Source organism: Piliocolobus tephrosceles, chromosome 8, assembly GCF_002776525.5.
Source record: "Piliocolobus tephrosceles isolate RC106 chromosome 8, ASM277652v3, whole genome shotgun sequence".
In the NCBI taxonomy this organism is placed as follows: domain Eukaryota; kingdom Metazoa; phylum Chordata; class Mammalia; order Primates; family Cercopithecidae; genus Piliocolobus; species Piliocolobus tephrosceles.
The window spans coordinates 76875817-76900615 of NC_045441.1; the positions used below are offsets into that span (position 1 = coordinate 76875817).

A 24799-nucleotide genomic window follows, 5' to 3' on the forward strand; every position below is an offset into this window, starting at 1 on the left:
ATGGTGAAGCTGATTGCGCTCACCCTCTTGGGGATGGGACTGGCACTCTTCAAGAACCACCGGTTTTCTTACCAGTAAGTTGGGTTGTGGTGAGGGCTGCAGCCTTCGTCCTCCTCACCCCCTGCCAGTTCCATGAACCCCCAGAAAGTAGGGTTCAGGCTGTTAACATTTACAGGCAGGTGCCAGATGTACACTCTGCAGGGGTTTCCTAAATGTTTATCCAACTGTCATGTGCCCCTTGAAAACAAACTCTTGCTCATGGCCTGAGACATGGGATAAGGAGGCAATTGCCAGGGCTGTGAGTGGCCAGGTTGTCAGCATACACGAATTAATTTTTCATGAAGATTTGTGTGCCCTGGCTACAGATTCACTTCCCAACCCGGAAGGAAACTAACTAACCAGGCTGGGGGTTCTCCTGATATTTTGTGAATTAGAGAAAGGAGTCCCCGTCCCTTCTGTGCCTTGACTGCCTGGCCGTGGCAAACCTTCCAGGCTTGAGATTCTCAAATTGAGGCTACTGAGGGCCACAGCAGAACTGCGTGTAGACCCAAGCAGGTGGGCGCTAACCTGTGCCGTGATGACTGGCTTCAGTGGGGGCGGGCCGGGAAGAGGGAACCCTGGAGCCAGCATCTGATGTCCTGGGGTTTAGCTCTGCTCTGTGAGTATGGGATTTTGGGCAAATCACTTTACATCTCTAACCTTCGCTGCTTCAGTAAACTGGAAATGGTAATACACACCTGCCTTTGACAGAGTAGCTATTCAATAAATGTTAGTTCCCTGCCTCCCTTTAAAGTATTTAATAAACGGTTAAGTGTTACACAAGGAGAGTGGGGATATTTTAAGAATGTATCAAAAGTTTCATAACTTTTAACAGGCGTTCATAGTCTAGAGATCATCCTAGTCTCTAAAGCTTAGTCAACAATGCCTTATTTACTCTAAAGTAAAACCCAATCAACATTAAAATATAAAAAAATTATATGTGCTTATGGACTAATTAGAAGCTTATATTCAGAATGGGTTTTTACTAATTATTGTGGAGGTTTTTCTAATTTTTTTAAGTTACAGAGTACTAGAAAAAAAAGTAAGAAGTAGTTGGTAATCTTGGCTTTTAAATCATGTAAAAATTACAGTTTGTGAGTTTTTATTATAGGTTTATTATAGGAGATTATAGGTATAGATAAAAATATATAGATAAAGGATGGGTTGCTGAGCCTCCTGGAGTGGCCCAGACAGAGGAAGGAAGGGAAATTGTACCCACTGCTGGAAACCCCTAAAACCTAGCTACTCAACTGGGTCTGGGGACCAGATGCCTGAGCATCACCTGGGGGCTCCCTGCACATGCAGAATCTCAAGCCCTACCCCACACTATTGAATCAGAACCGGAGTCATTGAACAAAATCCCTGGGGAATTAGAGACCATGAATCTGCCCCAGGGAGAGAAGGCAAGAGATGATATCCTGAAGCCTGCATCAGGAGCAAGCCAAATCCCCAGGGTGGATGCATCCCTTTTTCTTCAGACTTGGAGTGTATGTGTGTGGGGCTCACAGGAAGCTATATATGTCTAGGCTGGAGGGAACTTATGAAAGCACACAAGGGATGCCTCAAGAGATTTCTGAGTTTCCCAGGTGGGAGCAGCACAGAGAAAGGAACTGAGAGAGTTCCGCTAGACCATGAGTCTCCCACCTTTGTAGTCGCTGTATGTGCCGCCCAAGTCCGGGGAATGCCTTGGATGATGGTAGAAACAGCTCCCCTCCCCCACCCCAACTTGGGCTATGGAATGTTGCAGCGCTGCATCTGTATGGCAGCTTCCTTGTCCTTACATTGCCAATTGCAATACGTGAGTCCACTGAGTTTCCCTTCTCAGAAGGAAACCACAAAGCTAACGTTAGGCCTCTCAATGCATTTCTGCCATTCCATGCTTACTGTAGGCAATACACAGTTGTGGGAAGAGAGTAGTGGTGGATTACTGATGAACTGGGTTAGATCTAATTTCTGCAGCTTTCAAGTTATTTTACTACTTTATTCCACAAAAGTTCCAGCCTGTTTCTCCACCTGAAAACTAGGGGATAATGATACATATTACAGCATAGATGTATGTGTGTGTATATATACACACACATATATACTATATTTATATAAAAGCATATAATATATATATATGTATACAAATCAGGCATATAGCAGGTGTCCTGTAAATGTTAGCTTTTATAGCTGTCATATGTGATCTCAAAAATCCACCTATGAAATCTAATGAGTGATACTTGAATATGTATTATAATTATACCTCATTGAAACTCTGAGATAAGGACAAATAATCCTCCAACCCTCCAGCCTCCCCTATGAGCACAACCAACGCCATCTTCTCAGTCCGAAGTACTTGCCTTGTATCTCCACAAAACACTTCAGTGGACATTTGCAGAGTACCTTCTCTTTGCAAACATTGTGTTTCTTCTGGAGGTTATAGGAATTAATAGGATGCAGTATTCACTCACCAATTTTAAAGTCTACTGGAGCAAAAGAACAAAAACTGACAACTGTGAAACTGACAACTATGGTAAGAAAGTTGACAGACGTATATGTGAAGGTTCCTGAGGGTGAACTAAGGAGTTATTACCCAATGCAGAAGACTGGAGAAGCTACAAAGCATCATGAGTAGGGGTCTTCCCAGTGGGTAAGGGGCTAAAGAGCATTCTAGGTGAAGGGAAAACTGTGAGCAAATAAAGAGGTATGAAAGACATACAGGGAAGAGTCCTTAGTATCATGACACCAAATTTAAAATCCCAACTCCACCCTCTTAAATAAGCAACCACGTGCAAAGTACTGAGTCTCTCAGTGCCTCCATTTCCTTACCTACAAAACAGGGTAAACACTCATCTTTTTCTCAAAGGTGGCTAAAAAGATTAAATGAGGAAGTATGTGTGAGAGCCCTTATTGGGGCTTGGCACATAGTAGGCCATGAAAAGGAATTTGAATTAATGAGGCACAAGTAGGAGCAGAAAATAGACTGATGAGAGTGAATTTGGCCCCAGGAACAGTTTGAGAATGGATATGGATTTCTTAATGCCTAGGCAAAGATCTCTGCTTTCTTCTGTGAACAGCCAGCATGTGTTTTCACTGAACACTTGTGCTTTGGTTTGGATGTTTGTCCTCTCCAAACCTCATATTTGATCTCTAAGGTTGGAAGTGGGGCCCAGTGGGAGGTGTTTGGGTCATGAAGATGGATCCCTCATGAATAGATAAATGCCTTCCTTGCGAGTGAGTGAGTTCTCACTCTATTCATTTTGAGAGAGGTGATTGATTCAAAAGAGCCTGGTACCTCTCCCCTCTCTTATATCCTCTCTCATCCCGTGATCTCTGTGAGTACTGGCTCCTCTTCACCTTCTGCCATGAGTGGAAGCAGCCAGAGCCCCTCACCAGATGCAGATACCCAATCTTGAACTTTCTAACCATCCAGAATCATAAGCCAAATAACCCTTTTTTCTTTATCAGTTGCTCAGCCTCAGGTGTTCCTTTAGAGCAGCACAAAGCAGACTCAGACAAGTTCACAGCAAAGGCTGTATGGTTTCTGCACAGAGTTCAGAGTCTAGTGAATCAGGGACATAGCTCAGACATTGACCCTTATCTCTTAGGCCCAGAACATTTGGACTTAAGCCTTTGACAAGATATTTCCTAATAAATTGAAAATGAGGTAGAAAAAATATGAGTTGGATGATAATAACACAGGTGAGTCAGTTTTCAGGTGCCTCATCCAGCTTTTAAGCAGTGTTCTCTGTAGATTTTGCCTGGTTAGTGAGCTAAATGTGAGCTTTGCATTCACACTTGAATTCCAATCCCTGCTCAGCCACTTCATAACTCTATGGCCTTAGAAAGCCACTTAATCGTGGTCATCTATGACTTAGGGAAAATAACACCTCACGGAGATGTTTGAGGATTAAACAAGGGCATATATGGTACCTGAACTGTAGTAGCAGTGATTATCCTGTAGAGATATTTTTGGGCCACAAATTGGAACCCAAATCAACAGGTGCTGACTTAATGCCTCCTTGCCCACCCTGGGCTCCCTTTAACTATGATTATTCTACCTTTTCCAGGCTAGAGATCATCTTCTATGAGAGAGAAGCCTGAATTAGAATAGGAGCTGAGCAGTTCTGCCTTTCTCTATCTTTTGTGAACCCATATGTTTAGTGACTCTTGTGAGTCAGGCAGTGTGAGCATTCTTCCCATGTGGTTTTGAGTCTAAGAAAAGTGAATTTGACTATCCTTGGTGTTTTTCACAAGTCTTGGCCCATTCGGTGATTTTATGTCCTTGAATCTCTCCTTCCATGCTAGTCTTTGTGTTGTCCTTGGTTATGACCATCACCCTTAACATCTTCTACCTGCCCTTCGGTTCCTTGAGGGCATGCTACAAATATTCACTACACTTTCCCTAGACCAGAGTTTTTTCAAATGATGGGTAACAAAGTCAATTTAGTAAATAATTACTAACATTTTAAAATAAAACAGAATTGAACAGAAAAGTTATGAATGTATCACACAGATTAGGGCAAGTATTGTTTGTGAAGCTTGATTCGTATGTGTATGTGTGTGTGTGTGTGTGTGTGTGTATGTGCTGGGTGTTCGCACCATATAAAATACTTTTCCTAATGTGAGTCTCCGTCTGAAAAGTTTGTAAGCCACTGCTCTATCACTTCCTCTTTTATTTCCTTATTGTGAATTTTTGCAATTATAATGTCAGATTTCAATTTTTGAAATACCTTTCCATTTCTTAGGTTATGGGACAGATTCCAACCTTCTGTTGACATCTGCTTTCTAAGTTCATATCTATCAACTAGGAAACCACAATCTCCTCACAGTCCAAGCCTTCATCATCTAGTCGTTCATCTCTGTATTTCTAGTACCTAGACTGGTGGTTCTTTACTCTGGTTGTGCATTGGGACAAACTGTGGCACTTTTACAAAGCAGATTACTAAGAGGCACTCCTTGCCTCTTAGGTCAGATTTTCTTAGAGAGTGAAAATGATAGCCAGTGACCTGGTGGTAGGAATATACTCATTTTTTTTTCTGAATGAATAAATGAAAGATCAATCGCCCCCAAATTCCTATCATTTTGTACCACGTCAGGAAGAATTTTATCTATAGCGTGTCTGTTCCCCCTGTAGCCCATCCTCCTCCTGTGAGTTCAAGTCATCAGGAGGACAAGTAAATTTCTTAGCCTATCTGAAGCCAGATAAGATTTCTAGGGATATTTGGATAATTGTCACTACCTGCCTTGACAATACTGTATCACTAGTTCTCAAAAAAAAAAAAAAAAAGTTTATTGTTTAAGTCTCTTGGTTGTGCTAATGTCATCTGTTTCTTTCAAATGCCGCATCAGTAGCTTCGCTCTGCTCAGGCATTTGGCTGGTACTTCCCTCTCACATCTGTTCATTTTTCCATTGTCCTGTACTCAGACCTTCTCCATGGTGTTTATGCACTCATATCTAATAAGTTGCTCCTATATATGTGTGTGTGCATGTGTGAGTGCACCTGTGTGTGTGTGAAATGCCTTTTTACATGCAGGCCTTGTGTATGATTTTCTGAAGTTACAAATCCTTTCAACATACCTGTATTTTTCAAGCACTACATCACAAAGCAGATGCCCAGTCCAGTCTGTGGAGTCAGAATGAGCAGATGTGTAGGAGGCTGCCCATCTGTCAGCAACTCTAAAACATCAATGGAATAAACTGGAACCATGTTGCCATTTACCCAGACTTTCCACCTAGGAGACCTTACACATTGATGAAATTGCTCCTGTGCCTGCCTAAGTACACAGAGCCCTGGAGAGGGTACTATGTATCTCTTGTGTGTACCTATCCACCTCTGCTAAATGAACACTAAATATTGTACCCAAAGTTCCCCACTTGTCTTGCCCTGGCTTTGCCTGGAAAAAATTGCAGGAAAAACTCTGGAGTTGAAACTCAGGCAAAGTACAGTGAAGGAGAACTTTGTGGGTTGCCTAACTTTGCAACTTAATTATAATTTCTGAATAGTTTTATGTGTGTTTTATTTCTTTCTCCCCCACAGAACACGACTTAATGCTCTCCGAGAGGTACAACCCATAGAACTTCCTAACTGTAATTTAGTTAAAGGAATCGGTATGTATGTGAGAGGAAGAAGGGTCTCATTTAAACTTCTGGTATTTTTTTGCTTTTTGTGTGATTAATGTGCCTGTTTAATTTTGTCAAAAAAAAAAATTTGGAATCAGGAGAGTCAGTGGTAGTTAATGATAAATACCACGTTGTTTGACTTTTGACTTTACTAACATATTACCAAGGTGTTGGCAGTTTTGGTTGTTTGTTTTTGTTTGATCAATAGAGCGCAAAAAAAAAAAAAAAAAAAAAAAAAAAGAATAAAGTTTGATTCCATGGTAATCTAACCTGAGGAGACAGCAGAAGAGGGGCAGGAGAGCCAGATAAAGCAGTGAATAAAGATAACTTTTTTTTAAGAAAAGCTCTGACAGGACTTTGCAATTACCACAAGGCTTCTCCTTATGTGTATGTCTTTTGATATTGGAGAGGAAAATTTTTTCCAGAAGCTCCCAGCAGATTTCTCCTTAGATCTTATTTGTCAGAGCTGGAGGACAGGCTGGTGCCCTAGCTGCAAAGGATGCTGGGAAAGTAATTATCGAACCTCCAATGTGGGAGGCAGGCCCTGTCAGCAAAGATAAAAGGGTAGGGGAATAGCAGCTGTGAGGCAACCAACAAGGAGAGTCCCTAGGCTCAACTCTCCAGCTGGTTCCAACCAACAAGCTTTGTTATTTGAGGACAATTTTTTTGAGATCATGCTTTTGTGTGTTTTGGGCATTTTTTTGTTGTTGTTGTTCTTCTTTTAGAATTATTCATCTCAGTTGATTAAGGCTCAGGAGGCTAGACCAGATGACTTAGTATCATTAAATTTCACTAGATATCTTACAGTGCAATTGTTTTCTAGAAAAATATGATATTGATATCAAATATCACTGGGTTTTTGAAAAGCATACTTTTCACTAAGTGTATAAGTACCTATCAAATAGTTCATTTTTCTCTAGATAAATTGAAATGTTAAAAATTTACATGTACTTAAAGTATAACTAACTTGAAGACAGTAATATTTAACTGATGTTTGTAATTAGTGGTAAAAATTCATATTCTGGATCACCTAAAATGTTTCTCCATTTTAACTCAACTATTTGGAATTTGCTTATATTTTCAATATCGCTTTCCAAGGGTTTAATTGTTTTGGAACTATTAAGTATCAACACATATTTATAGTTTACCCTGTATCTTTAGAAAACAGCAAGTTCTTTTCAAATAATCATGGCTTTTGTATATTTTGTGAATTTCCATGAACTTCAAGAGGTTTCAGTCTTTGAGGAAAAAGCTCTAGTCCATCAATTTAAAACAAATATACTAAGTATAAATTTTAATTAAACTTGTTAATGATATTAATATATTTTTAATTTCCATATAATCACATTCATCAATTTGAATAAATGAAAGAATGAATTATTCTGAACCTGTTAAAGAAGAGTAACATATAGCCCCAGTTTCAAGTGAGGTGTTAAGAAATGGATCCACTTCCTGCAGTAATATGAAACAACCTGTACTTTCTATTCTCTTTTCTGGCAGAAACTGGCTCTGAAGACTTGGAGATACTGCCTAATGGACTGGCTTTCATTAGCTCTGTGAGTGTTTTCTTTCACTTTTCTGTGTTCTAGAACGTTTTCTAGGACTGGCAGTTTAAGTCTTTCACTTAGGCTTTCTGTATACCAGTGCCCACTTTCAAATAAAATGAACAGCCATGGTTTAAAAGACAAATTGTGTATGCATTTACACCTCTGCTATAATTATGATCATGCGTGTTCTATGCATACTGGTGTTCTTCGGTCTACATTGAACTGTATTACCTTAGCTTCTATAGCAGCAATTTGTTTATGAGTTCAGTGTATTCAAGAATGTTTTCCCCTCAATTGTCATTCCCTGAAGTATTTAAAATTGCCACATTCAAATATTTGCTAAATTAAATATACATTTAATGTATACTACTTCACATGTCATTTCAACTTTCACATTTTTAAACATATTTCAGAATAAGCCCTCTAATTTAACATTATTGATAGGTCCCAATTCCCAAGCTTTGAAGAGAGAATCCACAATATTTGTTGAAACTCTCCTGCATATAGATCGCTATGGTAGCTGATACAGTGCAAAACAAAAGAAGTCTACCATCTGGCCTGGGGATCATATCATAACAGAGTGGATAGGAAACAATAGACAATCATCCAGTCATTTAAAAGCCTTTGCTACCTCTTGTAATTTATTTAGTCCAGTTTTCTCTTACAAAGATAGTAGATTAGTCATCCTGCAAAGCAATGTCTTGCAAACATTTCTTGAGCAACATAAGGCATATTTTAAGCAAAATCTTATATGGGAACCCAATATATAAAACAACAGCTTTGTTGTTTTGATTGAAAGCTAAGAAAGTAGTTCCTCTGACCCACTAAACCTCTGTCTTTGAGATGCTTCCAAGGACCTACCAGGGAACAGTGTAAAAGCTATAACCAATATTGTATGTGTATTCCTTGCTTCTGTCATTGAAGACTATTATTAATTGCCTCTTGGGTCTGCTCTTCCATTTTTGATCTTTCTCATGGGCTGGAAGCTGTAGTGTGGTGCACATATGATTTTGCTGCAGGGGATGAAAGGGTTTGTGTGGGGTGGCTTAGTGGAGCATGTGGCTTCCAGAAGACTTCTCCTGGGGACCCATCACGCAAACTAACTTAAGAGGCTTCCTATGTGGCCATCTGGCTAGCCCTGTGGTTTGGAGCAGTCAACACAAACCCATGGCCCATGCAGCGTCTCTATTAGCATTTAAAGTACTGGTATTGTGCTTGATTTTTCTCCTCCATGGTTTATAAGGGATTAAAATATCCTGGAATAAAGAGTTTCGACCCCAACAATCCTGGAAAAATACTTCTGATGGACCTGAATGAAGAAGATCCAACAGTGTTGGAACTGGGGATCACTGGAAGTAAATTTGACTTATCTTCATTTAACCCTCATGGGATTAGCACATTCACAGATGAAGGTAACAATATTTATTGTTTATTAAAATCAAAACCAAATTTAAAACAAAAACAGAAAAACATGCCAATAAATGGATTATTTTTTCTCATCCAAACGAAGCATAATTATGAATAACGTTCTTACTCTGGGTTTTAAACTTACCCCCTATGTTAATTGACCCTTATAGTAAAACCACTAAAATACTTGAGAATGCTAAACTATTTAAAGCACCTAATTTTGTCAAGCACCTAATTTTGTAAAATACCAACATTCACATTATCCCTATAATTACCATAATAATAATATCCAGCCCTGCTCATTATAGCTTTTCCATTTTAAACAGTTTTCAAGACTCGGGCATTTACAGGAACAGATTTTTCTAACCCAAGTCATCTGCAACCTATAGGTTGAGTGACAGAAAGTCATCATGGTCAGTTTTCTGCTGGCCCCATCACCTTCAGTGCCTCCTCTCTGCGGGTTCCTCTGTTCTGTGTTCAAAATGCTCTTCTGCATGTTGGTTCCTTTCAACACAACTTGTTGGTGTCATCCTTTATGTCTTTATCCCATTTCTCCCTTTCTATTTGCTGCTACTTCCTTGTCTCTGTATTAATTTTCAGCCCCAGTTGCACATGGTAGCACCTGAAGAGTTTAAAAAGACTCGATGCCCAGCCCCCAGCTCGATAGATTCTGATTCCATTAGTCTGAGGGAGGCCTGGATCACAGTACTTGTTAAAAGATGTTCAGTTCATAAAAATGTCAGGCTAGGGTTAAGAACCACGTTTATACCCATTACCTCCATTTCATCATCAGATGACCCCTCATTCAGTTCCTCTTCCGGACTTTCCCCACTATGGGTGGCTAAAATTGCTGCCTTGAGAATCATCAGTGATGTTCCTATTAACAAATCTCCTCTCTTCCCTTCGTCCCTCTCCTTCCTTCCCTCTTCCCTTCCTTCCTTCCATAACCTCCTTTTGTTTTTTGTTTGTTTTGTTTTTGAGAAGAGTCTTGCTCTCTCCCAGGCTAGAGTGCAGTGGCGCAATCTTAGCTCACTGCAACCTCCATCTCCCGGGTTCAAACAATTCTCCTGCCTCAGCCTCCTGAGTAGCTGGGACCACAGGTGCATACCGCAATGCCTGGCTAATTTTTCTTTTTTTAGTAGGGAAGGGTTTTCACTGTGTTGCCCAGGCTGGTCTCGAACTCCTGAGCTCAGGCAATCCACCCACCTTGGCCTCCCAAAGTGCTGGGATTACAGGCGTGAGCCACTGTGCCCAGCCTCCTTCACCTCCTTTTATGCTGTTGACCATTTTCTCCTTCACAAAACTTGCTCTTCCCTGATGCTGCAGTGCCCCTAGCTGCTCCAGTTCTCATCCTACTACAGGTTTCTCCCTAATTCATTGTTTTGTCACTCATTGCCACTTCCCTGAGCACTACCCCAGAGGTCTGATCTTTTGCTTCCTCTTTATTTTCTCTATTTCAGAACTTTCAAACCAGTGTCACACTGCCTGCTTTCTAGGAGGAATCCCCAAATACGGGTATTATTATTATTCTTTTCACTAGCCCTTCACTTTTAATGCCGCAGGTGCTTACTAGACACTTCAATTTCGGTTCCTTTCCTATAAACACTTTAAACTCAAAATGTTGAAAATGATTTTCCATCCTTTTATCTTTCCTTCTCTTCCCCATGTAACACACACACACACACACACACACACACACATATCCCTTTCAGTGGACTCTCCACTCATCCACGCATTCATCACCATTACATTTTATTTTAAAAATATTTTTAAGTGCAAAGAAATATAGTGTTTGATGTGTGGATACTTTTTAAAATAAAAATGAGGTAGTATTACACAACCTCTTCTATAAATTGCTTTTGCATTAAACACTACATCATGGACTCCTGTACATACAGCACATTTGCAGCTGCTTCGCCAAGGTGGTTTGGGATTCACTTGTGTGGGAGCACTGTAATATAAGCTCATCTGCCAACGGATATTTAGGTTGTTCCCACCTTTATGCTCATTGCAAACAATGCCAAAATCAACTTTCTCGCACATGTATTTTCTGTGACTATATCCTTAGGATGAATTTCTAGAAGTAGAATCCACTGCACAAACTGTGAATCCAGGTTTTAATCCTCACTTGAATTTGATTTCCATACCCTCCTTCCTCAGCTGTATTCAGGGCCTTTGGATTCTTCCTTTCAAATACGTCTCATGACCTTTCCTGCCATTTACTGCCAGTGGCATCGTCTTGGTCCAGTCCCTTCTCTCCACATCGCTGGATTACTGCTGTAGCCTCAGCTCATGTTACTCCTTGGTTCAAATGGGCCAGTGAGCAAAGCCTGGATCTTCACCTTAAGCCCTAACAGGACCGATTCTGGCTCCCTGTGGCTTCAGCCCTCTCACTCTCCCACTCTCTCTTGCCTTCACTCTGCTCCCACCACAACCTCACTATTAAGTGAATATGTCCAGGAACTTCTGCCCTGGGGCATTTGCACATTTTCTCTCCTCAGCCCGGAATACTGTTTCCCTAGATAATCCACATATTCGTTCTCTTATTTCACTTAGGTTTTTGGTCTAACATCCCCTCATCAGAGAGAACATGCCTGACTCCCATGAAGATAATACTTCATTACTCTCTATTCTTATATCCTGTTGTATTTTTCCTTTGTAGCATTTAACACCAACTAAAATAAATTAAACACTTGTTTGCTGAAAGGGGTAATGAAAATCATCTTAGCAGTTTTCTCTGTTCAAATCTTCTCAATTCAACCTGCCAAATTTTGCATCTTGACATGGTGAAACCCCGTCTCTACTAAAAACAAAAATTAGCCGGGCATGGTGGTGGGCACCTGTAATCCCAGCTACTTAGGAGGCTGAGGCAGGAGAATCATTTGAACCTGGGAGGTGGAGGTTGCAGTGAGCTGAGATGGCCCCATTGCACTCCAGCCTGGGCAACAAGAGTGAAACTCCGTCTCAAAAAAAAAACAAAAAAACAAAAAAAACAAACAAAAAAAACAAAAGCAAACAAAACATAACAAAACAAAACCCACCAATTTGATCATGTCAGAGGTTTCAAAAGACTTACTCTTCTTAAGGCAAAGACCACAATCTAACTTTTACTTGCCAACTCTGATCACACATTCTTGACCGTTTAGATGAGTCGCCTTTGTATTCTTTTTTTTTTTTTTTTGAGGCGGAGTCTCGCTCTGTGGCCCAGGCTGGAGTGCAGGGGCCGGATCTCAGCTCACTGCAAGCTCCGCCTCCCGGGTTCACGCCATTCTCCTGCCTCAGCCTCCCGAGTAGCTGGGACTGCAGGCGCCCGCCACCTCGCCCTGCTAGTTTTTTGTATTTTTTAGTAGAGACGGGGTTTCACCGTGTTAGCCAGGATGGTCTTGATCTCCTGACCTCGTGATCCGCCCGTCTAGGCCTCCCAAAGTGCTGGAATTACAGGCTTGAGCCACCGCGCCCGGCCGCCTTTGTATTCTTAAAGTCCCACTGACCCAAGGAAGCTGCTTCTGTTGGTTTGCTACTATTTCTCAGATGTTCTGTGAAATTTATCACCTCACACTATGTAAATTACACTTGAGCACACCTTCTCATATTGGGGAGTTCCCATAGTTTTTATCCCTTTCATCACAACTCTGCATCTTGTGGAGACCATTTGAACTGGAAAACTTCAAGAGTTCTTTGGAGTTTTAGTGTCAGTGATACTCATTCTTAATTTGAGAATTTTTTTTTCTCCCGTGGAGTTTTGAGTTTTCAGAGGCTGTCACTGGTTCTTCCTTGAGCCACTTTTCTTTGGAACAGGAACAATCACAAATGCTTCTCTCTACAAAGAGATGAAAATATTCCATCTGCCTGACATCCTAACTACTAGCTGGAGGTGGGTTGAAATTGGTTTTTGGAGAAAGGGCTGACAGAGCTGAGTTAATGTTTCGTTTTTGTTTTTAATCTCCTCTCAGATAATGCTGTGTACCTCCTGGTGGTGAACCATCCAGATGCCAAGTCCACGGTGGAGTTGTTTAAATTTCAAGAAGAAGAAAACTCGCTTTTGCATCTAAAAACCATCAGACATAAACTTCTGCCTAAGTACTGAGATATAGCACATTTCTATTTTCCTTTAGCTGTAGTGGATAGTTAATCCACTTTTGGTTTTTCCTTTTGGCCAGAGTGGGTATGGCTGTTCAACTCCCGTTTCTAATGATCACAAACTCCTCCACATGCCCTTCTGAAGAACCTTTTGAGGACTCAAGCACCTCAGAGACAGCCCATTCTTTTCCTCTCTTTCCCAGGCTGGCTCCTGGCCTCAGGATCTCCATTCAAGTTATTACCAGGAAAAAATCCTGCTCTTCTTCAGAACCAGACTTAGTATTTCAAACCCAAATAGGCTTCATAGATAAATTTGACATCATGAGCTTATTTATTTATATTAAAAAGTAGACTCTGGGAAGTTTCCATGAATTAGAAACACAGACCCAAGAGGAGACCCTAAATCAAGTGCATCTAAGACCTCCTTATACTGCCTCCACTGCTGTTTGACTGCACAAAATTTATGCAATAGTAGATCTGTGGTAACACTCAATTCCACCCTAGGTGCCTTGTTCATGTAACTTATGGTGAAATAAAACACTCAAGGATCCCCAATCTCAGTCAGCTTCCTCACATGCCCTATGAAGATCTGACTTGTAAGGCCAGTGATGGATTTAGGAGAACAACCTTACACTATCTTCTAAAACATTTACCTCTAACTCATTACGATTGTCTAGAATCCCAACCTGTTTTTGTATAATTTATGTATAGCATTTGACTACCTCCGTATCTGTAAATCTAGATGTGTACTGTTTGCAGGTACCTAGCTAAGGGCCTGGTATGTGGTGTGCACTCTGTGATACCAGGACCCCTTCCTCTTCTTTCTTATCAGGTGGTTTGAGGATGAGGAAAATGAGATTGGAGAGAAATTGAATTACTGGATGAGGGCCAATCAATTCACTAGTGACCAAGTAGGAACCCCCGCTCAGGTCATCTTCTGCTCCAGCGGGATGAGTAAAAGTTCGGAGACCAGCTTTTGGTAGAAGAGTTCATTCATACATTCATTTAACAAATACATTTTGGAGAAAGAATAAGGTCACTGAGTGTTTGGAGAATGTGAAAAACACCAAGGTTTAAAGTAGAGAAAAGTATGTAGAATGGAGAAGCTGGGTTAATGATAACACTAATAAATGAGCTTTCCCTGTAAGTCAGGTGCTGCACTAACTAATTCAAACAGATTATTTTATTGATGTTTTACAAATACCTTCTGAATTAGGTGTTAGTATTATATCCATTTTGGATTTTTAAAAAGTTGAGGCCTGGAGTAATTGTTAAGTTCCCCTAGATGACATCATCAGTAAATGGTGCAGCTGTGATTCTAATCCTGGTAACATGAGTTCAGAGCTGGTGCCTTAAATCGCTACAAAATAGTGAAAAAAATTATGTGTTTTAACATTTAATCTTGGAAATCTCAGATTTGTCTAAGTTATCGGGTTGGAGTATTTTTTTCTTGAGCCAGTTGCAAAAATATTGGTCTTAGGCAGCATAGAAGGAGACTGAAAATAACCACGGTGCCATAATTAACTAGAGTTCTGCTCTCTCAACCCAAGGATTAGCTGTGTGTATTTTCTTCTTGTATTTTATGGTTGTTTATAACATTAGCATTCCAATTACTAAATCTATTATAATTTAAACCTGTTATTATTCATATATCACAAGCATTATTATTGGTCATTTACTGTATGCCAGGCATGGTGCAAAGGCCTTGCATTCGTTATTTCATTTTATTCTTACCCTAGCCTTTCAAGGTATACAGAGAAAACAGAGGTTTAGAATAGTGGCTCAAAATTTAGTGACAATGCTGTGGCCCCACATTATGATAGCAAGCAGTGTCAGGATTCAAATGAAGTCCATCAGATTTCAAAGCTATTACTCTATTACCCTTTAAAAATTTGTTATTTATTTAGTTATTTTACTACACCCCCATTTCAGCAATAAAAAGCTATTGCTCTAAACCATTCCATTCTGCTCCTTTCTGTGAAAAACAGACAAATGATAGTCCAGCATACTAATTTCAGAAATTTACTTTTAAAAAAGAGAGAGTGAAATCAGATTGCAGATCTATGTCTGGTGCCCATCCAGACTAATCCTAAATTCTGAGACCTTTTTTTTTTTTATGTTGTAATAGTGGCTACCATTGATCGAGGATTTATTGAATGTCATGCTCCCTGCAAAGCACACAAGAGGCATTGTCTCATTGTAATTCCCACTGCAACTCCACAAATTAAGATCCTGACCCTTAGTCTTCTACTAATGAGCTGTATGACTTTGAGAATATCATTTAACCTCTCTTTACAGATGAGAAAACTTAGGCTCAGCATGCCTGTCTAACTTGCCTGAGAGCTCAGAGCTGCGTCAGAGCTGACACGCTGGCCACGACGCCCTCTGCAATAGAGCAGAGATAATTTTCTCCCAGATCATGCCCTGGGGAACTTCCATCACCTCAATCAGCAAAGAATGACTCACTTATGTGTTCACTATTGTACCTATTAAAGCAGAAAAATAGACTCATATATCTTACATTTTCAGTGACAGAGAGAGAATCCTAATCAGAAAGCGGGGGAAAAGCCATAGCATTCTATTTCTGAGCATTCTTGTTCATGGACATTTCATTCAGTTTAGAATCACGAAATCTTAAGGCTGGAAAATAGACCAGTCTATCATCCTGCTTTCACAGATAAGGAAACTGAGGTCCTGATATGTGAAAGGATTGATTTTTCTTAGATCACACAGCTAATAGTAGCAGAGCTTTAACTAAAATGCAAGTATCCAGGCTGCTGGTTCATCATTTTTTCAGTTTCTTATGGGAGTTAGTTCTATGTGAGCACAGATATGTGAGCACATTTTTGCCCTGACAATGATTTCTGGCCTAATTTAATTTCTACTGAATTTAGTGTATTTACACACACACACACACACACACACACACACACACACACACACACACGATGTAACACTATTTTAAGATACATATAAAAGGATTTTTATGTTACAGTGCTATAATCACTTCCTCAGATTTCTTAGACCAATGATTGTCTTTAAGGATTGTATCGGCAGGACTAATTTCATATTAATTCTGTTCCATTATAGTTAGCATGAAGGCTCCATCCCATATCTTGATTTTAGGACTAGATGGCGATGAATGCCAATTCATAGTCCTGTAATGTTTAATACCTTCACCTTATATATGATGTGTGTATGTTTTATTTGCAGTTTGAATGATATCGTTGCTGTGGGACCTGAGCACTTTTATGCCACAAACGATCACTATTTTCTTGACCCCTACTTAAAATCCTGGGAGATGTATTTGGGTTTAGCGTGGTCGTATGTTGTTTACTATAGTCCAAGCGAAGTTCGAGTGGTGGCAGAAGGATTTGATTTTGCTAATGGAATCAACATTTCACCTGATGGCAAGTATGTGAACTCTCTGAAATGTAGTGGATTTACTCAGATTCTTAGGAGATATCTTGGAATATATTCTTTTTTAAAGTAATATGATACATTTTAACATGTTACCCTAGTGAGAAAAAATTAGGAAAAATGTAAAATGTTTTAATTTTTCAGGGGGTGAAATTTATCAAATCAAAAATTTCATTGTGGAGGCATATTGGTTTTGTTTCCTTTTTGGAAAAAAAGTACATTTTAAGAGGGGGAACTGTGATGAAGATTTAGTATGTCTGAATAGACTTGTTTTGAATAAAGATTTGAGTGTATCATGAGATGAATGGTATGCAGGTATACATATGTCAGTAGTTCAGGTTTATGATAAGATAAGGAATTTGTACCAAAATGTAAATCAAGACAATATTTCCTTCATCAAGAAAGTATTACTGTGAAAAACGTCAGTTTAAGCAGTGTGCTTAGTGATGTAGTTGACTTATGTTATCTCATGGGGCCCTACAACAAACAATTGGCAAACCAACATTGGTCTGGAGACTGCATTTTGGGTAGCATTGGTATGTGCATTAAATATCTATATGCATCCATATATATGCCCTTTCTCATCCTGCATCATCATCAAGGATTTCAGAGTCAGTAACATATGCTTAGAAAGAGCAACAGGGGCCAGGCGTGGTAGCTCATGCCTGTAATCCCAGCACTTCGGGAGGCCAAGGTGGGTTGATCACCTGAGGTCAGAGACCAGCCCGGCCATCATGACTAAACCCCGTCTCTACTAAAAATACAAAAATTAACCAGGCATGGTGGCACACTCCTGTAATCCCAGCTACCAGGGAGGCTGAGGCAGGAGAACCACTTGAACTTGGGAGGTGGAGGTTGCAGTGAGTTGCAGTGAGCTGAGATTGCGCCACTGCACCCCAGCCTGGGTGACAGAGCAAGACTCTGTCTAAAAAAATGAAAGAAAGAGAGACAGAGAGAGACAGAGAAAGAAAGAGTGAGCAAGCGAGCAACAGGGACAGGGACAGCTTTTAATTATTCATATCATAGACCAGTTTTTGAAAAGAGAAGATAATCGAGCAGTAATTTCTTTTTTGTTGGGGGGATGCACAGTGCTTGGACTCACCCCAGATCTTTGTGGGGTATGACTAAAGCCACAGAGTCAGGACCAGACTCAGGGCAGAAGAGGAGGAAGACTTCTCTCCATCGATCCAGTCCAAGCAGCTTTTCTTCTCTCATATTTTTCTCTGGATTAAAACAAGGAGCTGTTGTCAAAGGGCTTTCCTGCAACTTTCCTGGGAGAGAACTCACTATCCCCTGAAATGCAGAACCTGGGGCTTGACACAAATTGACAAACCAAAAGAGAAACACTGTAATGCATTTTACTCCCAGATACTAAAAGTTGGTGTTAGGGTTAAGTTCCTTCCATACTGATAAGGACAACTACGTCCCCTCCTTCAGAAATAACTTTGCAGAGATTAAATCCCTCTGTGCATTGTAAACTCACTGAGTTCTTTCAGAATTTAGTGTGTTTGAGATGGGTTCCATTTTCCATTCCTTAAGCGAAGTTCTTCCCTATGAATAGTTATTACAACTTCATCTTAATCTCTCAAGTTGTGTTACTTCTAGTACTTTGATGTAGCTCTCTCTTCTTTGAAGGTATGTCTATGTAGCTGAATTGCTGGCTCATAAGATTCATGTGTATGAAAAGCATGCTAATTGGACTTTAACTCCATTGAAGGTAAGATGTATTAACACTGTAAGTTTGCAGAGTGATAATTAGATTCTAATTGATTTGTGAAATTAAATGTGAAGAGAAAAGGACTGCTTAATTGGTGTGGCTGAGAACCAATTTTTCACTCCTTTATTAAGAGTCATTAGCATGGTTATGTGTTTGTTGTTCATTTTTACTCAACTGCAGAGTGGCAAACAGCAAACTACACCTCTCACCCAGGAACCTTGCATTCTTTCTGCTCTAGCAAACTTTGAGCTTGGCATTGTGTTCCCAGATCCTCCTTCCATCCTTCCCTTCCAGCCTTTCTTCCTTCCTTTCTCCCATTCTCCCTCTCCTCCACCTTCCTTCCCTCTCCTCCCCGCTCTCTCTCTCTTTTCCTTGACGTTGATGGAACAGCCAAGAAATAGCCTCAACTTGTACTTAATGCAGGGCTGCTCTCCACAATGTTTATGAAGTCCACGCGCTCACAATGGCTGCCGGGTGACCTGGCTGCTCCTCACCTCTCTGCCTTTACCTCCAACCATTGTGTCCCTGCCCCACGTCTCCTGCTCCTGTCTCAGAATGGGGCACCATTCCCTCTGCTAGGAGGAGAAACCTTCCTCCAGATCTCCACGGCCCTCTCCTTCATCTCCTTTCATTTTTACTAAAACGTCAGCTCGGTCTTCGAAACCTGAAACTGCTCCCTTCCCCTGCATATTTTCCCTCACCTTTCCTGCTTTATTTTTCCATTCAGCATGTATTGCTAGCATACTATATATTTTATTCTTCCCCTTGATTACCTGATTCCCGAACTAGGGTGTAAGATCCACAAGGACAGGCTGTTTTTCTATTTGCTCCTAGTACAATTTGCACTGCCTAGTTGGCACTTAACAAATACTTGTTAAATTACTGTGGTGGGGCTGGGCATGCTTCAGGGGTTCACCTCCTGTCCCCACCAATTCTGGTTGTCTGAAGGTTGGAGTCAACAGGGCTGAAAACACAAAGGAGAGGAAAGAGAGACCAAGAGCAAACTAGAGCCCTGTGAAAGCAGCCCTCTACCTCTGCAAAACAACAAGACGTTGCTTTCCTGCCATAAACGCCCACTGCAGGAAGCACTGTCAGCGCCAATTGTATGACTGTTCCTGTCAGCACATCCCAGGGACTGTCATGAGGGGCCTCACTCAGAGAAAATTACCTTAAAGCAACATCAAATGTAACATCATGTTTGACATTAAAAATCACTGGCAGGGCTACTTTGGTATTAGCTCAAGTTAAATGGAATTTCACACGCTCATACTGGCTGAGGGAATAAAAAGCAAGCTGCAGTTTTAACAATAGATATTTCTGTAAAGCAAAAGTTAAAGAATTTTATGAGAATAGAACCCAATGTAACATACCTTCACCACAGAATGTCAAGGCTCTCCTCCCTCCAGGGTGAGACTGAGGGCAAGGCCAATTTCAGCAATAGACCATGTTTGTCTCCCATTATAAAAACCCCACAAAGGTTATCCATCAATTGTCACATTATTCTTTCTTTTGAAAGATTGTATTTATTAATGTCAGTTAATTAATACTTGAGAGTGCCAAATAATTTCATAAACTAGCTGAGGCCAATCTTAAATTTTTGAGGAGGTGTGGACGGGTTTATGTCCAATCGGACATTATGCAGCCTGAAAAAGGATTGAAGTTCTTGGCCGGCTGTGGTGGCTCATGCCTGTAATCCCAGCACTGAGGAAGGCTGAGGTGGGTGGATCATGAGGTCAAGAGTTCAAGACCAGCCTGGCCAACATGGTGAAACCCCGTCTCTACTAAAGATAGAAAAAATTAGCCATGAGTGATGGCATGTGCCTGTAATCCCAGCTACCTGGGAGACTGAGGCAGGGGAATCACTTGAACCCAGGAGGCAGAGGTTGCAGTGAGCTGAGATTGCACCATTGCACTCCAGCCGGGGCAACAAGAGCAAAACTCCGTCTCAAAAAAAAAAAAAAAAAAAAAAAAAGGAATGAAGTTCTAAGACACCTGCTACAACTTGCTTGGATAAGCCTTAAAAACATAATGCTAAATAACATAAGCCAGCCACAAAAGGATAAATATTGTACAATTTGCTAATGGGAAGTACCTAGAACAGGCAAATTCATGGAGACAGAAAATAGAATAGAATGCTGATTACTAGGAACTTGGGGGAGAGAAGAACAGGGAGCTATTGTTTAATGGGTACAGGATTTCTGTTCGGGGCTGACTGAAAGTTCTGGAGAGGGATGGTGATGATTGCACAACCTTGTGAATATACTTAATACCACTGAGTTTTATACTTAATAATGGTTAAAACGTCAAATTTTATATATATTTTACTACGATAGAAATAATTCTCTCCTCTCTTCAAAAAAGATTCCAGAACTTAGTCAATGGATTAGTCACACTTTGATGAACCTCAATTCGCAAAAAACTGGAATATTTGTTAACAGAGAATACAGTTTTTCCCAAAGACAATAATTTATTAAGTTTTCTTGACCAAGGAATGTGAAATTTTCCAGTTGCCTTTGTGGGAGCGTGAGATGCGATATGCAGGGGTCTTGCCGGGAGTTAGCATGGAGAGGAATTATTTATTTGCAAGGCAACGAGTTCATTGCTGGACTCAGAATAGGTTCCCTGCTGGACTGTCAGCACTTCCGTGGCATGAGCTGTATCTGCTGGGTACCTGGTGCTCTCCAGATGCTGCATTTCTCGCAGAGCTCATGTAGGAGCTTGGTAATTGCACGTTGAATGAATGGGATCCCAGGTTTCTGTGTCCTTCTCCCACTCCCACTCTCATCTCAGTAGGTTTCATCTGCCATGGAATTCACCAGTCGGCTATGCCGCTTCCAAAGGTAAGAGCAAAGCCCTGAAACAAACATTTCCTCATTTAAAGACATTATGGTATCAGAGTGGTGTGCTGACACTGGGATGGACAGGGGTTTAGGGATGGAGAAAGCATGGAGCCACCTGTCTTGCCTGTCTCCGGGGTAAGAAAGACTGATGACTCTGCACGGTGGCGAGAATGCGGCTCTGCCACGATGCTTGAGTCCTCTAATCCCTCCCTGGGCATGTGAGGAACAGCTCTCATTTTGAGTAGGAGGCACAAGGAAGCGTTGGTTTTCTGCAGCTGTCTGTTCATGCCCTGGCCTTTACAATGAGTCATGACCAGTTATTTACAGGATCTCTGGGCACTGAGGTATGCTGGTCTCTGAGGTACATGGTGGATATTATTTCTCCAACTGAGAATTAGAGGTAAACAAATAGATGGGATTTCTCCCTGGTAGAAGGCAGACAAGATGATGAATGGTGGAATTAAGAATCATTGGTATTATTTATGATCCTTGTACAAAGCCTCAACAGCAATCTGTGCAGTCATCAAATGCTTGCAACTTATATTTAGAGAATAAACAGCAGAAGAACAGGGAGTTGAATAACATCAAGAAACTAAAGAACAAACTTTTCCTCAACTTCAAGACAAAAATGAGACCCTGGGTGATCATTTCTTCTCTGGCGGCACAGCCTATGATTAGCCATTAAAGAGTGCACATTTCATTGATGTTCTTCTCAGAAATGAATCTACATTTCCTGGTGGTTTTCTGAATGCTTATAAAAATATCATTTGCACATGCAATTTTAGAAGCAGTTGTTTTATGCTGCACTGAAAACTTTTTTTTTTTTCAGTTTTAGGTTCATGCACAGATGTTGGTACAAATGATTTTGTCTAACTTTTAACAGTCATTCTTGGTTTTCTGTATCTTCACCCTATCCCCATTCTGTCCTGGAAACTGACAAAATACTAGCATAGATGAAAGGTCAGAGGAATTTTGTGAGTCCTATTGAAATGGGGCAGAATTGTATCCTCGGAAGCAGCAGTGTGGTGACCAAGGACAAGAGGCAACTTTTCTCTGATATATTTTGCTTCATCACAATTGTGTTTTACTTTATGTCTTGTTCTTTTCTTGTTTTTCATCTTTTAAGTCCCTCGACTTTAATACCCTCGTGGATAACATATCTGTGGATCCTGAGACAGGAGACCTTTGGGTTGGATGCCATCCCAATGGCATGAAAGTCTTCTTCTATGACTCAGAGAATCCTCCTGCATCCGAGGTTAGTTTTAAAAATGAACCAGAGGGAAGGGGAACATCACACAATGGGGCCTATCATGGGGAGGGGGGAGGGGGGAGGGATTGCATTGGGGAGTTATACCTGATATAAATGATGAATTGATGGGTGCTGACGAGTTGATGGGTGCAGCACACCAACATGGCACATGTATACATATGTAACAAACCTGCACGTTATGCACATGTACCCTAGAACTTAAAGTATAATTAAAAAAAAATAAATAAATAAATAAATAAAAATGAACCAGATAAGTGACTTTATTCCCAGCTATTGTTTTGTTCAGTTGAAAACATAATTCTCAATTCTATGTGCAAATAAAAGGGGGGACACGGATAGATGATCCAAATGATCAGAAATAAAGGCTTTTGAAGGTGCTTTAGTCAGAGGCTAGGCAAGAAACACATGGCACACTTAAATTGGATAATTTGAGGGGAGTTTAATCAAAGGACTATATACAAAATGTGTGGACACAGTGTAGGGTAATCAACAGAGGATAATGCAGTACTTCAGGGCTAGTGAGGGGGGAGGAAATGAATACCAGAAGCCAGAACAGGTATACGGTGGTGGGTGGAGAGGGTTGCCTGAGAGGAACTTGGCCTCTGGTTAAGGGATCCTCAAAGAACATAATGATGCCATACTGCTATAGTTTAATCATTCATTTGTTACCTGCCTTCCTATTCAACTCCCCCTTCCTGTGTGGTGGTATATGCACAGGTCCATGCAAAGGACCAGTCCTGGAGCACATTGGCCAGCCTCTCTAGATCTTTCTGCAGGTGGCAAGATAAATCGCTGGAATTATTTGGCTTAGAAGACCTCATCTTCCACCTTAGTTACAGTACTCAAAGGTCCCATTTTTTGTCCATGGTCTTTATTCAGTGAAGTATTTTGGGTACAAATAAGAATTTGCAAACTACTTCAGTATAGGTATTTGCACATTTACTGAGTTTTCAGTATCTACTAAGGCTACTTATTATTTACATCATATATATGACATTTTAACATATTTGTCTACTGCTGTGTATGTATTGTTAAAGCTGAGTTTTAAGAGTCCATTTCACCTGCCCAACAGGAAAAAAAAGTGTTAAAGCCCGTATCTCTTGGGTTAAAAAAAATCCAAATGTGTATTTCCATTTACATTATGGCTCTCCTATCTTTCATCTCTAGGTTTACAGGACAATTGTGATCATGTTTAATGGAAATCCTTTTTGCCTTTTGCTAGTTTTTAGCCATTAGGGTTGCTGAATGGTATGTTTAATAGAATTGAAGAAATGTATGCTGTGGAGCGTTCAGTGCTCAGAACTGAGCAGAATGTTAGATTCTAATTTGTTCTGGCTTGTTAGCTCATTTAGTCATCTTGAGTCATTTGCTATAGCATGGAGTTGGTTTGTTTTTCTGGAAAAAATACTTCATTTCTAATGATTGATCTGCAAAGGAATAGCAAAAAGTAGTAACAATTCATTATCTAATGCACTGCCCCTAGAAGAGTGATTTAGTTTTATTAATAAGAAGTTTAGCTAAGCCAAGGTGCACCATCAACTATTTACCTGTAACTACTACATGTTAATGCTATGGCAATTTCCTAAGACATCTGTCCTTGGTGCCAGCTGTTTTTAAGAGGTCATTTTGAAAGTTCCCACAGACCCTTTTAGATCCAGGCACTGGCCTTCACATTTGGCCACATTTGTGATGTACATATCCTTTCTTCAAGTCATTATATATTATCATAAAGGCTTAATAATAGAATATTAGAGTTGAAGGGGAATTTAGAGATAATCTAGTCCCACCCGTTGCATTCTACAGATGAGAAACAAATGGTAAGTGGAAGATCCAAGACATGACCCAGGTCTCCCACCTCAGTGTAGTGCTTTTCATACTAAGTTGAATCACATGCAATTGCTATTTTTGACAGCCAGAATGATCAAATATTGGCTATTTCATATGGTTGGCTTAACATGATACTACACTATTAATGATGCAATCACATTTCTCCTCAATTAAGTGAAGGAAACTGAACTTACAAAATCTTATACATTTAGAGACAGGAGGCTAACTTTAAAACACCTGAGTATGGTACAGAGATGTGTTTTTTTGGGGGTCACATTTTTTTTTTTCTCTTTGTCTGCATTTTAAAAACCAGGAATTAAGTGTAAACATCCAGTTCCCTGACTTACCTGAAAATATATGAAAACAGACCTGAATTACTGGATGGCAACAATTTGGCTGTTGTTAAGTGGATTAGTCAAGGTTCCCTAGAGGGACAGAACTAATAGGATAGATATATATATGTAAAGGGGAGTTTATTAAGTATTAACTTACCTGATCACAAGGTCCCACAGTAGGCTATAGCATGGAGTTGGTTTGTATTCTCCA

The 24799-nt window shown here is 40.3% G+C and overlaps 1 protein-coding gene across 1 annotated transcript in view; it reads left to right on the forward strand.

Annotated features, from left to right (window-relative positions):
- The window catches only part of PON1 (paraoxonase 1), a 27257-nt gene continuing 2458 nt past the window's right edge, over positions 1 to 24799 (forward strand). The window contains exons 1-8 of the mRNA XM_026448747.1: positions 1 to 74; positions 6063 to 6133; positions 7646 to 7701; positions 8936 to 9104; positions 13053 to 13179; positions 16393 to 16593; positions 18235 to 18316; positions 22283 to 22411. Coding sequence (XP_026304532.1) covers positions 1 to 74; positions 6063 to 6133; positions 7646 to 7701; positions 8936 to 9104; positions 13053 to 13179; positions 16393 to 16593; positions 18235 to 18316; positions 22283 to 22411 — 909 coding nt within the window. The remainder of the gene's footprint in view (positions 75 to 6062; positions 6134 to 7645; positions 7702 to 8935; positions 9105 to 13052; positions 13180 to 16392; positions 16594 to 18234; positions 18317 to 22282; positions 22412 to 24799) is intronic.